This window comes from Schistocerca nitens, chromosome 2 (genome assembly GCF_023898315.1).
Source record: "Schistocerca nitens isolate TAMUIC-IGC-003100 chromosome 2, iqSchNite1.1, whole genome shotgun sequence".
Lineage (NCBI taxonomy): Eukaryota > Metazoa > Arthropoda > Insecta > Orthoptera > Acrididae > Schistocerca > Schistocerca nitens.
In genome coordinates, this window is record NC_064615.1 from 110,408,415 (window position 1) to 110,421,419 (window position 13,005).

The window sequence follows — 13,005 nt, forward strand, 5'->3', positions numbered from 1 at the left end:
AATAACCAAGAAGATTTTAAATTCAGTGACAACGGCCACGAAAGCCTGCAGAATTACATAGGGAGTACAGTGTCAGGATAACATTGAACAGTGAGTGTACCCTGTTCGAAAGATTTGGAGGTCAGTACGGTCCTACAACATTACGCTCCCCACACCAAAGCACCTGGACCACCAAAACCATTTTCGACAACGTTCCTGAGTGCATTACGTACTACCACCTCCGCCATATGAGGGTACGTAGTGCCCCCAGGAACAATGTCGAACATGTGCGTACATTCATATATGCAACAGGAACTGAACAACCACCTTCTGGTCAGCAATGGAGCACATTGTAGAAAAAGCACTGTCGTCTACGATCGATCACTTTATTAAAAACCATATCCCGCCTTTTGTAATGTCCAGGCAAGAATGGTGGTAAATTCAGTGTAATAATTATTGTTGTTGAATAGAAATGTCATTTCTGTTTGACTCATTGCGTATTACTTTCAGCTACCTTCCGTGCAATAATGTGGCAGTTCTGTCGTGGGTGATCCAAGTTCCATAGAGCTGTGTTACTTGGCATAACACATCGTGCGAAAGTTACTTTCGTTAGTAAGTTTTGCACACCAGTGTATTTGACTACTTAGCTCGTTATGCATCCCCTGCGGAGAAATGTGTGTCATCTTCAGACTAACATTGCAAGAAAAACAAACTGCAGACATGGCTGTCATGCAGCACCATCACTGTGTCTTGGTGTGCATTCAAACGCAGGGTACGTGTGAAGGTCGCCCAACCATTCTAAATATGTTAATATTTTAGAAAATATTTTCTTGTATTATTCAGTTATAATTCATTGTGATATACGTTCCAAGAAATGTTGTCGCCTCAGCAGATGTGGTTTGTTCTCTTGAAATGCTGATGCATTCTTTGTATACAGCCAGTAGGGGACAATGGGTTGGAAATCATTTGTGAGTGCTGGCTGCCGCATGGAAGTCAACCGAAACAGCGAGCTCTCTCGAGCACCGTGTCGTAGTATGCGTTTTCTTCCTGATTTCATTGTGGACCTAGTTCCAAATTTCTATAGTTACCACTCAGTCCCGCAAAAGTTTGCTGGAGGAGGACTTGCAAACCGGTCGCGCCCAACTGTAACACATAAACGGCTAGTGTAGGAAAACTTAATCTTCTAAATAAACACTCCTTAGATACGCCCACACCTTATCTATCCTGGCAACGCACACGCTGTACTTGCACACACCACGAATCTCACAACGTTTTGCAGCCCCAGTACCAGTAACAACGCCTCACACGTTTCCTACTAACTGTCTCACGGAAACAGACATCTAATCGCGGTTTTCTTCTGTGACTAAATGGAAAGACTACGTGTTCAGCTTGGTGTGAGCATAGCTTCGCAGAAGTTTGTTATAATTTGTGATCACCACATACCGCTCTTTTAGAGATACTCTCTCAGTTAATACGAGTTCGAAAACCGCAGCAGTAATTTCAAAACATCATTCCTGCCATGGTGTCGCCACCTTGCATGCTGGACACCGCTCTAGTTGAGCGGCGAAGCTTTGCTGTCGGCGTGCGTCACTGGCAGGCTGCACAACGAGCGGCCTTGAGCCGCAGCTGTCCGCGTGTGTCTGACTGTCCAGGCCAAGTCAGCTGAGCGCCACTCGTGCAGGTGTGTCACAGGCGGCCTCTCTACCGCAGGCAGAAGCGCGCCAGCACAGCGGTTACGGCGTAAGCGCTAACAAACTCTTCCACTTAAGTACGACACCTACTTGAGTTTTGCAAATTATTTCCGCATCTATTGTATTCTGTTACATCTACTTCTGGTGCTGATGGTGATTATTTTGTATACATTGCATGAGGTACGTCGAAGTAAGTATTATATTTCTTAATACATCTTCGTTGTTTGCTTTGGGACTCATGCGAGGAGGCGTTTGCGAAATGCTTATAACTGGATGGTTGATACGGCGGAGGGGACCAAACACCGAGGTCATCGGTCCCATTGGATTAGGAAAAGACGGGGAAGGGAGTCGGCAGTGCCCTTTCGAAGGAACCATCCCGGCATTTGCCTGTAGGGATTTAGGGAAATCAGATAAACCTAAATCTGGATGGCCGGACGCGGGTTTGAACCGTCGTCCTCCCGAATACGAGTCCAGTGGGCTAACCACTGCGTCACATCGCTCGGTAATGCTTATAGTATTACTGATATTGTCTCCCATTGGAGTTTGTAAGCTTCTCCCCCCACTCCGACCTATATTCAAATGACCACTATCAAATTCAAGTTTAATTAATGGAATCGGATTATGTTTACTTTGAAGCCCGCATCTCGTGGTCGTGCGGTAGCGTTCTCGCTTCCCACGCCCGGGTTCCCGGGTTCGATTCCCGGCGGGGTCAGGGATTTTCTCTGCCTCGTGATGGCTGGGTGTTGTGTGCTGTCCTTAGGTTAGTTAGGTTTAAGTAGTTCTAAGTTCTAGGGGACTTATGACCACAGCAGTTGAGTCCCGTAGTGCTCAGAGCCATTTACTTTGAAAGGGGGTATGTTGAACTTGCTACAAGAATAGAAGAAGGGTGAAGCAAGGGGGGGGGGGGGGATAGTGCCAGATCTATGACTTGTGTTCTGTAGTGCTGTCACGACGAAAGCACTATCAGTTTGGTACAGAAATAGGACATAATACTTTTAGGACTTTTTCCACAGGAGTACGTATATCACAGAACACTCGCCACATGCTGGACCAGGCTCATGCTATGCTCTTCTTCTCAGACAACCAGTTTCTTTTCGCAGGGGCATCATTATCTTCAGTCACCATCGTACCCTGTAGCTTGGTTTGAATGTCGTGTTAAAAGTCCCAACTATTTCTTTCAACCACGACTTACTATGCTACGTCTGGTGCTCTAATACACACAGTACTACGTACAATAACGTGTCACAGCGATGTCAGCTGCAGCTTAAGGCAGAGCGAAGGAATCTTAGTTTTGGTAATGTGACATACACGTGTCTTTATCCAACTGTTGTTCTGCCCTCAGTGATAAATGAAGGCGTCGCGGCTGGTCGTGGGCTCTTATCTCTACTTACAAATGGGGCGAGTTTGTTTAAATTCTGCATTCTACAGGCCGCGGTTGTAAAAGCAAAATACAGAAATTTTGTATGGTACTCATCCAAACGAAGAATGAAGAAATCACCTGAATTTTTCCCTTCGTATCGAATGTCCAAATAACTTACGGGAATGCAGCCTGGTAATGTCCTCGACAACCGCATTATTCTATTTCTTTAATTCTTTTGTGCCTTTAACATTGCAGGGTGCTCATCTGCCGAAATGCCGGCGGATCTAGAGGACGTTATCCTGCTGCATTGCCCTAAGCTCGACAAACGTTTTGAAAGTGAGCGAATCAGTTGCAATAATTGAATAAAAAGAACAAGATAGACACTAGAAATTGAGGTACGACCCAAAGGGCAATTTAAAATACGTGTTGACGCCGACAGGTTGACCCTGACAGTTAATTTGCCTCTCAGTACCAGCTGAATGTGCTTAAGCCATGTGGACAATCTTGTCTACGATCTGTGCAGCCGGCCGCTGTGGCCGACTGATTCTAGGCGCTTCAGTCCGGAACCGCGCTGCTGCTGCGGTCGCAGGTTCGAACCCTGCCGCGGGCATGGATGTGTGTGATCTCCTTAGGTTAGTTAGGTTTAAGTAGTTCTAAGTCTAGGGGACTGATGACCTCAGATAGTGCTTGGAGCCATTTGAACCATTTGATCTGCGCAAATTCTCTAGAAGCACTTACCGACTACCAGCACAATTGTAGCATAATTTTCTCCTCAAATCAGGAGACAATTAGTGCAAGTTCAAAAAAAATGAATGCGAAATATAAAAGCAAATCACATAAAATCTTTAAAATTTCAATGTACCCTAAAATCAGTATTATCGCATTTATAGCTGTAGCCTCTAACCGAAAAGACTCACTTTCAACCATACTTTTTGCTGCATTAAAGAATATTTAAAATCGAAGATTGCTACGGTCTTTTACAACACAGTTTTGTGTTTCGAAAACTAAAAATATCTTTCTACTGATAAGAATAAGAGTAATCGCATCCCCATAATGTAAGCATTACTCTCCACAGACAAACCAGTGTATTTGTGTTATATATGCATTGCAGTCATTCATTTAAATTGCAATTTTTTCGATCTTTTTAAGGAAAATTATACTGCAGAGTCTAAGTGATTCATGAAAGTAAAACACTGAATCGATGCAAGAACTGCTGTATGTACTATTTATTGATCCAGCTCAAGAGAGAACTCATGGTTGTTATCTTTTTTAATCGAAGGCTATGAAGACAACAGACTGGTACATTAAAACGTACTGCGTCTATGGTCACCATTACAGTAACAGTTAACTAATCCAAATATGTTAAATATTCTCAGATAAAACGCTGTCCAATAATGTAGCATGTTTTTAAACCAAATTCTATCACCTGAATGGGATTTTAAAGGCATTTATTCATCACAAATTGTCATATGCATCAATGCTGCAATTTAAGATATGGAAACTGTAAAACCATAAATGAAGTATACGAATGATATACAGGGTGAGTCACCTAACGTTACCGCTGGATATATTTCGTAAACCACATCAAATACTGACGGACCGATTTCACAGACCGAACGTGAGGAAAGGGGCTAGTGTAATTGTTTAATACAAACCATACAAAAATGCACGGATGTATGTTTCTTAACACAAACCTACGTTTTTTTAAATGGAACTACGTTAGTTTTGTTAGCACATCTGAACATATAAACAAATATGTAATCAATGCCGTTTGTTGCATTGTAAAATGTTAATTACATCCGGAGATATTGTAACCTAAAGTTGACGCTTGAAACCTCCGACGTTCAGTTGCGTGTTGTAACAAACACGGGCCACGGTCGGCGAGCAGCATCTGCAGGGACATGTTTACGATGACGACCGTGTTTACGAGTGTGGCTGTAGTGCACTGTTGTGGTTTGGTCTAGCTGTCGCAGTGTCCGCATGTAGCGCTTGATGCTATTGTTATTCTGCATTCGTCTCCGCACGCAGACCAACTGTAGTACACCGTGTTACCAGACGTCTGTGATAGTGTAGTGTTGTAGGGACTGTGACCATGGTGTATTCGAACTCTGAAAAGGCGGAGACGATACTCATCTATGGCGAGTGTCGACGAAATGCAGCTGAAGCCTGCAGGGTGTATGCAGAACGGTACCCGGACAGAGAGCATCCAACGTGCCGCACATTGCAAAACATCTACCGCCAATGCAACAGGTATGGTCGTAGCACGCAAACGGGTCCGTAACAGGCCCGTCACAGGAGAAGCGGGTGCAGTTGGTGTGTTAGCTGCTGTTGCCATGAACCCACACATGAGTACACGGGACATTGCGAGAGCCGGTGGACGGAGTCAAAGTAGTGTCATGCGCATACTGCATCGTCACCGCTTTCACCCATTTCATGTGTCGCTACATCAGCAATTACATGGTGATGACTTCAATCATCGAGTGCAATTCTGTCAATGGGCATTAACAGAGAATGCGTTGCAGTTCTACCTGTTTACCGATGAAGCGGGTTTCACAAACCACGGGGCAGTGAATCTACGGAACATGCATTACTGGTCCGTGGACAATCCTCGCTGGCTCAGACAGGTAGAGCGACAGCGACCGTGGACTGTAAATGTGCGGAATCATTGGCGACCACCCCATTGGTCCTCACTTCATTGCAGGGGCCCAAACAGCTGCAACATACATCGCGTTTCTACAGAATAATCTGCCAACGTTGCTCGAAAATGTCCCACTGGAAACGCGTCGACGTATGTGGTATCAGCATGATGGTGCACCTGCACATTCCGCAATTAACACTAGGCTGACCCTTGACAGGATGTTCGACGGGCGTTTCATAGGACGTGGAGGACGCATAAATTGGCCAGCCCGTTCTCCTGATCTTACACCTCTGGACTTCTTTCTGTGGGGTACGTTAAAGGAGAATGTGTAGCGTGATGTGCCTACAACCCCAGAGGATATGAAATAACGTATTGTGGCAGCCTGCGGCGACATTACACCAGATGTACTGCGGCGTGTACGACATTCATTACGCCAGAGATTGCAATTGTGTGCAGCAAATGATGGCCACCACATTGAACATATATTGGCCTGACATGTCGGGACACACTCTATTCCACTCCGTAATTGAAAACGGAAACCACGTGTGTACGTGTACCTCACCCCTCATGGTAATGTACATGTGCGTCAGTGAAAAAGACCAATAAAAAGGTGTTAGCATGTGGGCGTAATGTGCTGTTCCAGTCTCTTCTGTACCTAAGGTCCATCACCGTTCCCTTTGGATCCCTACGTAATTCGGTGCTCTCCGATACACACGATCGAACAGCGGAGGAGTGGTACTCAAGCGTCAACTTTAGGTTACAATATCTCCGGATGTAATTAACATTTTACAATGCAACAAACGGCACTGATTACGTATTTGATTATATGTTCAGATGTGCTAACAAAACTAACGTGGTTCCATTTAAAAAAACGTAGGTTTGTGTTAAAAAAATACTTCCGTGCATTTTTTTCTGGTTTGTATTAACCAATTACACTAGCCCCTCTCCTCACGTTCGGTCTGTGGAATAGATTCGTCAGTATTTGATGTGTTTACGAAATATATCCAGCGGTAATGGTAGGTGACTCACCCCAATGAAAGAGGAGTACGACTTCTGAATAGGCAGAATTAAAAACAGATGTGGTGCCGGGATTGGAAAACACCTTAAGACAGCCAAAAATATCCATTTACACGACAAAGAACTACTGAAGAGTGCTGAACGACGCATGATGTGTTTAGCAGTGGTCGTAACACGAGAAGTCTCTGGCTCGTCGATCCCGAAGGGAGTCATTTGAGGAAGTATCAGACTTTATACAGCAGCGAATAACTGACCTTTGTAAATATCGTATACAATATAGAGAATAGCAGCCAATACAAGTTGTAATGATACTACACATAAACCGTACGCAGGTGGTAGACGTTATAAACCGGTGAACCTTATGAGCCTTAATTTAATGTCAACAGAAGTATTACTCTCTTCCTCCACATAACTGTAAGAGGTAGAAGAACTTCAAGTGGAGTGTTCATGCAGAGACTCTGCATGTATATTTGAGAAACAGTACAGGGTTGCATTATATTTTAGAGTGCGTTATCCAGCATTTCGACTAGTCCAAACTCAAGGTACTTTGGAAAGCAAAAATTACATCAAGCTCAATGTCAATTAGAGCAATCAAACTGGTTCAGAGGTAGGCGTGTTTAACACAATTTTTTGGGCACTGGTTTTCACTGTTCCAGGGGTATGCAACGTGGTGAGATTTGTGATAATGCTTTATAAGGTAACAACAAGTTTCCCTGTCTCTCATAACGTAAAAACATAAAACTTCACCCTCAAGCCCCCGTTGGCCCATCGGTATCGACTGACCGCTGTGTAATCCTCCGCCAATTACGTCATTGGATATAGCATGGAGGTGCATGGGGTCAGCACATTGCTCTCCCGCTCGTCAATTTTCCAGACCTGGAACCACCACTTCTCCATCAAGTAACTCCACAGCTGGCATTACGAGACACAGCAGCCCTTTCCAGTCCTCCCACCAAGGAAGACTCCCTGGCAGTGCCGGGAATCAAACCCGGTTCCTCCGCATGGCAGTTAGCTGCGCAGATCACTGTTACGGAGGCGGCCTTGTCTCCCATTAGAGATAGAAGTGAACTTATGCCACAACAGACATTTAGCGTAACCTTTCAATGATGCGTGGTTTTTTCCTGGCTTCCGAATGGCTCAGTAAGAACGAACAAAGGCCCCGACTAAGGTGACGAAAAAGCGTGCACACACACACCAAGTTTGGCGGTCATAGTGTGCTGAGGTGTTAGGCGCAGCGAACAGCAGAGATTAGTGTACATAAGTGAATACATATTTTAACAACGCTGTGGAATTTCCTGCAAATTCTTTAAATTTCCAGTTGAAAGAAAACACGATGGCTGTTGATGGTTTTATTTGTTTTTCCAGGTGTGTGACCCGTTGTCGCACAATAAAAAATTGTCTCGACATCCTAATTCGTTAATTAAAATCGTAGTAATGTATTTTATTTCTGTGGGTTGATTTTAAGTGATCGATACATTGCAAGATGCCGAGTCTTTACTCGTTCCCTGTAATGGCAGTTACGTCCTCCTCAGAACTGCCCAGTCGACTTCTTGTTTTCTGTTTATGTTGTCGTCATACTATAGAGTGTCAGGCACTGGCCGCAGACTTTTTTCAGAATGTATAGGGGCGAGGGCTGAGCTTCTACATTTAAACACCTCACTACGAAATCACATAACACGGTTTCCATAATTCTTCTATATTCAAATAATCACAACGATTGGTAAGTTTTTCAGAAATGTTCATACACGATGCTTCAGTGCTTCACCAAAACCATAAGTTCGTACTTAACTAACAACGAAAACCAGCTACGCCTATTTTATAGTAAAACTTTTATTCATTTTCATGTATTTAGCAGAACGTCTCGCCTTTCCTTATGATACTGCTTCTCTTATCAGTTCCGTTTGTAAATATTTTTAATGGTTAACTATGAACCGGAGCAGAAATATTATAGTCTGTGTGTTGCCCTGTCTTCTATGAAGAGGACTGCAAAGCATCAAAAGCGGCGAAAACCCAAGAAACTGCTGAAGATTCGTCGACGGTGCTCGTAATCACGTTTCAAGCGTTGCTGTTGCGTGGTAGTTACACAGATGGCCACAATTTACCGTTAACTAGCGACCTCGGAAGCAGTATTTCGGAAATTATACGTTCTGAGACGAGTGCAGTAAACTGCCCCTGTTATTATATAAATCCACTTGCGCGCCTTGACTACTAGTTGTAATGGTAGGTTCCCACTTTTGCACCCCCACCCCTCCTCTCCTCGCGTAATTGTGTAGAAAGATCGTTCGTTAAAATCTTGACGGAGAAGGGCCCTACATAACGAGACTGAGGAAGGACTGCACGGAGTATGTCCACCAAGTGCTCACTGTGATTTTCTGATAAATGGCACCCAACGACAGCCAGTGTTCTTCCCAGCAGACTGATCTCGTGCCCGTGGTGACAGAAAGGTCACGAATTACAGTTCTGCCAGCAGTATGGGCGTGGAATTTTAACACTGCGATCCGTCGAGGTTTCGCTCTTTTTTTAATTACATTACTGAAAATCTCTCACTGGTGTATCAATGTCTGGTACCGCAGGTTACAAGGGGAAATGCTTAAATAAGCATAAATGCTTGAATAAGTCACGAGGCCAATGCAATTTTTTGGGGCATTATTAATTTGATGCTTGGAAGAATTTAGAGTTCGTTTCTTGTGCCACGTCCCTCACTTTGTTTGCAGCGAGCATGGAATTTTCTTGATCATCTAATGGAACGCCGAAATCGGTAGCAAGTGAGAGCTTGTTTATGGCCAACATCCATCAAAAACTAGAAGACCCTGTTGAGGAAACTCGTGAGGCACTGTTTTCTGTCCTGTCAATATCAGGGGATGAGATCAAGTTCACGAACTTCCATCGTAAAGGTGAAATATGATGCATGAAAACTAATCATCTTCCAAACTGGGATGATACTATCTGCGATACGATACGATGTAGTTCCCCATATGACAAGAAACAAGACAGACAGCACGAATCACGTTTCGATGTCAGTTTCAGTTACAACCATGAGCTCTTTTGAAAAGACGTTATTGTGGCTTATTATTCAAAGCTGAAGAAATTGAGAAAGAAAAAGAAATGTTAGGTGCAAACGCACAATGCTATAAATATCGAACATTGAACGATGTGGCTTCCTGTTAGTTCTCCACACATCAACACACATTCCACGAATTCTACGGAGCAACTACAGTCAGCTACTCTGACATAGCGGGACACAATTTTCTACTTGCTATTTCTCCCGCTGAGAGGCCACTCATTACAATAACGTAAGCTGCTGAAAATGTGTGAAGAAAGATTCAAAGATGGAAAGTTTATTTTTTGTACAAAAATCTATTATGGTACTTCACGGTTGTACACACATAAATAATGGTTCTAGACTGGTAAAGCTAGGATAGTATTTCGAATAGTAGTATATAATCCAGTTCGAGGCGCATTCAGAATGTCTTTTCATTTCAGTAAGTTTTTCCATCTCTCTCTCTCTCTCTTTCTCTCTCACACCCACACACACACCCACACACACACATACCAGTCACCTAATTTCCTAATTTCCATAAATTCCGGGGAGGAGGGGGGCGACGAGCTCTGACGCCACGTTCAATCACATCCCAGGTGTGTTCCATCGGGTTCAGATCTGGAGAGTTGGTGGCTCAGCACATCAATCGCCATTGTGTTCCTCGAACTACTCCACACTCCTGGCCTTGTGGCATGGCGCATTGTCTTGCTGAAAAATGCCACTGCCGTCGGGAAAAATTATCGGCATGGTCCGCAACCAGTGTACGATACTGATTGGCCGTCATGGTGCCTTGCATTAGTTCCCATGGATACATGGATGTCCTCTTTAATGTTCCCCAGAGCATAATGGAGCCGTGAAATCTTCTCGGGTGATCAGCCGAGTAAAGGCGTCGTCTTCTCGCAACGTTTCGAAGGGTTTCGTACCCATCATCTTCGCTTGAAGATGATGGGTACGAAACCCTTCGAAACGTTGCGAGAAGACGACGCCTTTACTCGGCTGATCACCCGAGAAGATTTCACGAATGGAATACGCCGAGAAAGTCTCAAATCACATTCATAATGGAGCCGTCGTCAGCTTGTCTCCGTCTCACAGTACAGTTGTCAAGGAACTGTCCCCCTGCAAGACGACGGATTCGTGCCCTCCCATAGACATGAAGAAGAAGGGATCGGGATTCATCAGACCATACCTCCAGTGGCTGCCTCTGGATCACGGAGTCCAGGGTTCGATTCCCGACTGGATTGGGGATTTTCTCTGCCCAGGGACAGGGTGTTTGTGTTGTCCTCATCATTTCATCATCATCATCATCATCATCATCATCATCATCATTATCAGACCACACCATGCAACGCTCTGCCACTGCGCCAACGTCCAGTGCCAATGTTCATGTGCCCATCATTTCAGTCGTCGTTGCAGATGTCGTGGTGTTCACATTGGCACATGCGTGGGCCGTCGGCTGCGGAGGCCAATCGTTAGGACTGTTCGGTGCACCGTGTTTTCATACACACGTGTACTCTGCCAGCATTGAAGTCTGATGTTAATTCGGTCACAGTTTTCCACCTGTCCTGTTTTACAAGTCTATCCAGCCTACGACGTCCGACATTTGTAGTGAGGGGCGGCCGCCCAACCACAGGACATCTGGACGTGGTTAAGTAATTACTATTACAACCTAGCCGAACATTTTTCGCACCTAGCGCCTCTCGTGCGGTCTGTCCCGTTCCGTTAACTCTTCTACGTGGCCTCCCCGCCCGTTACTGTGTGTTTACATCAAGAGCGCATTGCAGCAGACCGTGTTGTAGCTGCATCTCGTGGCTCGTGGCCAGCGAGCGAAAGTGTTCTGCCAGCTGCAGGCGATGGATGCAACCTTGCTCCGCTGGCGCCTGGGCTCAGCTGCTCACCTATGCGGTAGTACATGACGCGGCGGCCCGTCTGCTCGCGGTACGGCAGCACGCCCAGCACGTCGTCCTCACCGATGAAGTCCAGCTCCAGCAGCGACACGCCCTTCTGGATGTACGGGTTCTCCTCGATGAACTTGTAGTAGCTCACCAGCTGCAACAAAGTCAACCACTTGTCATCTACTAGAGCAGTGGTTCCCAACCTGAGGACACAATGACATTTTCTGAGTGGTAAAAACTAAACGATTCGATTCTGCTTCGGTGACGAAATTAAATTATTTTCAAAAGATCTTTGCTATTAATACAGTTTCGTAAGACTAATATGCGTTGTATATGAGCGCTCCGTCTTCAGGCCACAATTGGCCCATCGGGACCATCCGACCGCCGTGTCATCCTCGGCTGAGGATGCGAATAGGAGGGGCGTGTGGTTAGCACACCGCTCTCCCGGTCGTTATGATGGTTTCCTTTGACCAGAGCCGCTACTATTCGGTCGAGTAGCTCCTCAATTGGCATCACGAGGCTGAGTGCACCCCGAAAAATGGCAACAGTGCATGGAAGCCCTGATGGTCACCCATCCAAGTGCCGGCCACGCCCTACAGCGCTTAACTGATGTCATCTGACGGGAACCGGTGTATCCACTGCGGCAAGGTCGTTGGCAATATGCGTTATATAAGTTATCAGTAATTACTTTTCCTCAGTTGGCAGCGTTAAAGCGATGGAGGTTACAGGTTTCTCACATAGTCCACCCACTACAGACATATGTTGTACTTTGCCCCGTACATCGTTGATGATGAAAGTGAAGCATATACGTAACAAATGCTAAATATCTTAAGAAAATGTATTCTCCAAGTTGTAGACATTACCTGCAGTAGTCCAGAAATTGCTTCATTACTCGCTTCGAAACAGTTAATGAATTAATTGACTGCACGACACTGCAGTAACTACATAAGGGCTACTATAGTGCTGTACACAGAATGGTGAACACAGTGGTATTACTACTACTACTACTATTATTACTGGCTGTGGCTAGGCACAAAACATTAACAGCCCGAAATTGGAAATTGTGGTAAGTTCCTATGGGAGCAAACTGCTGAGGTCTTCGGTCCCTAGGCTTACACACTGCTTAATCTAACTCAGACTAACTTACGCTAAGGACAACACACACACACCCATGCCCGAGGGAGGACTCGAACCTCCGACGGGGGGAGCCGCGAGAACCGTGACAAGGCGCCTAAGCCCACGCGGATACGCTGCGTGGCATTAACGGCCTGAAGTTTTCCAATTTCTGCCAGTTCAGAAGTAAGCAGTGCAGTAATCAAGTGATCTACGAGCAGTAAGTATAGTGCACACATTTTAACTCGGTTGATTTTAAATGGGATTGCAGTGTG

At 45.1% G+C, this 13,005-nt stretch overlaps 1 protein-coding gene across 1 annotated transcript in view; it reads right to left on the reverse strand.

The window, feature by feature from the left end:
- LOC126235780 (alpha-tocopherol transfer protein-like) overlaps positions 1 to 13,005 on the reverse strand; it is a 237,235-nt gene that overhangs the window by 61,399 nt on the left and 162,831 nt on the right. Inside the window, exon 4 of the mRNA XM_049944587.1 lies at positions 11,621 to 11,771. Within this exon, the coding sequence (XP_049800544.1) occupies positions 11,621 to 11,771 (151 nt within the window). The remainder of the gene's footprint in view (positions 1 to 11,620; positions 11,772 to 13,005) is intronic.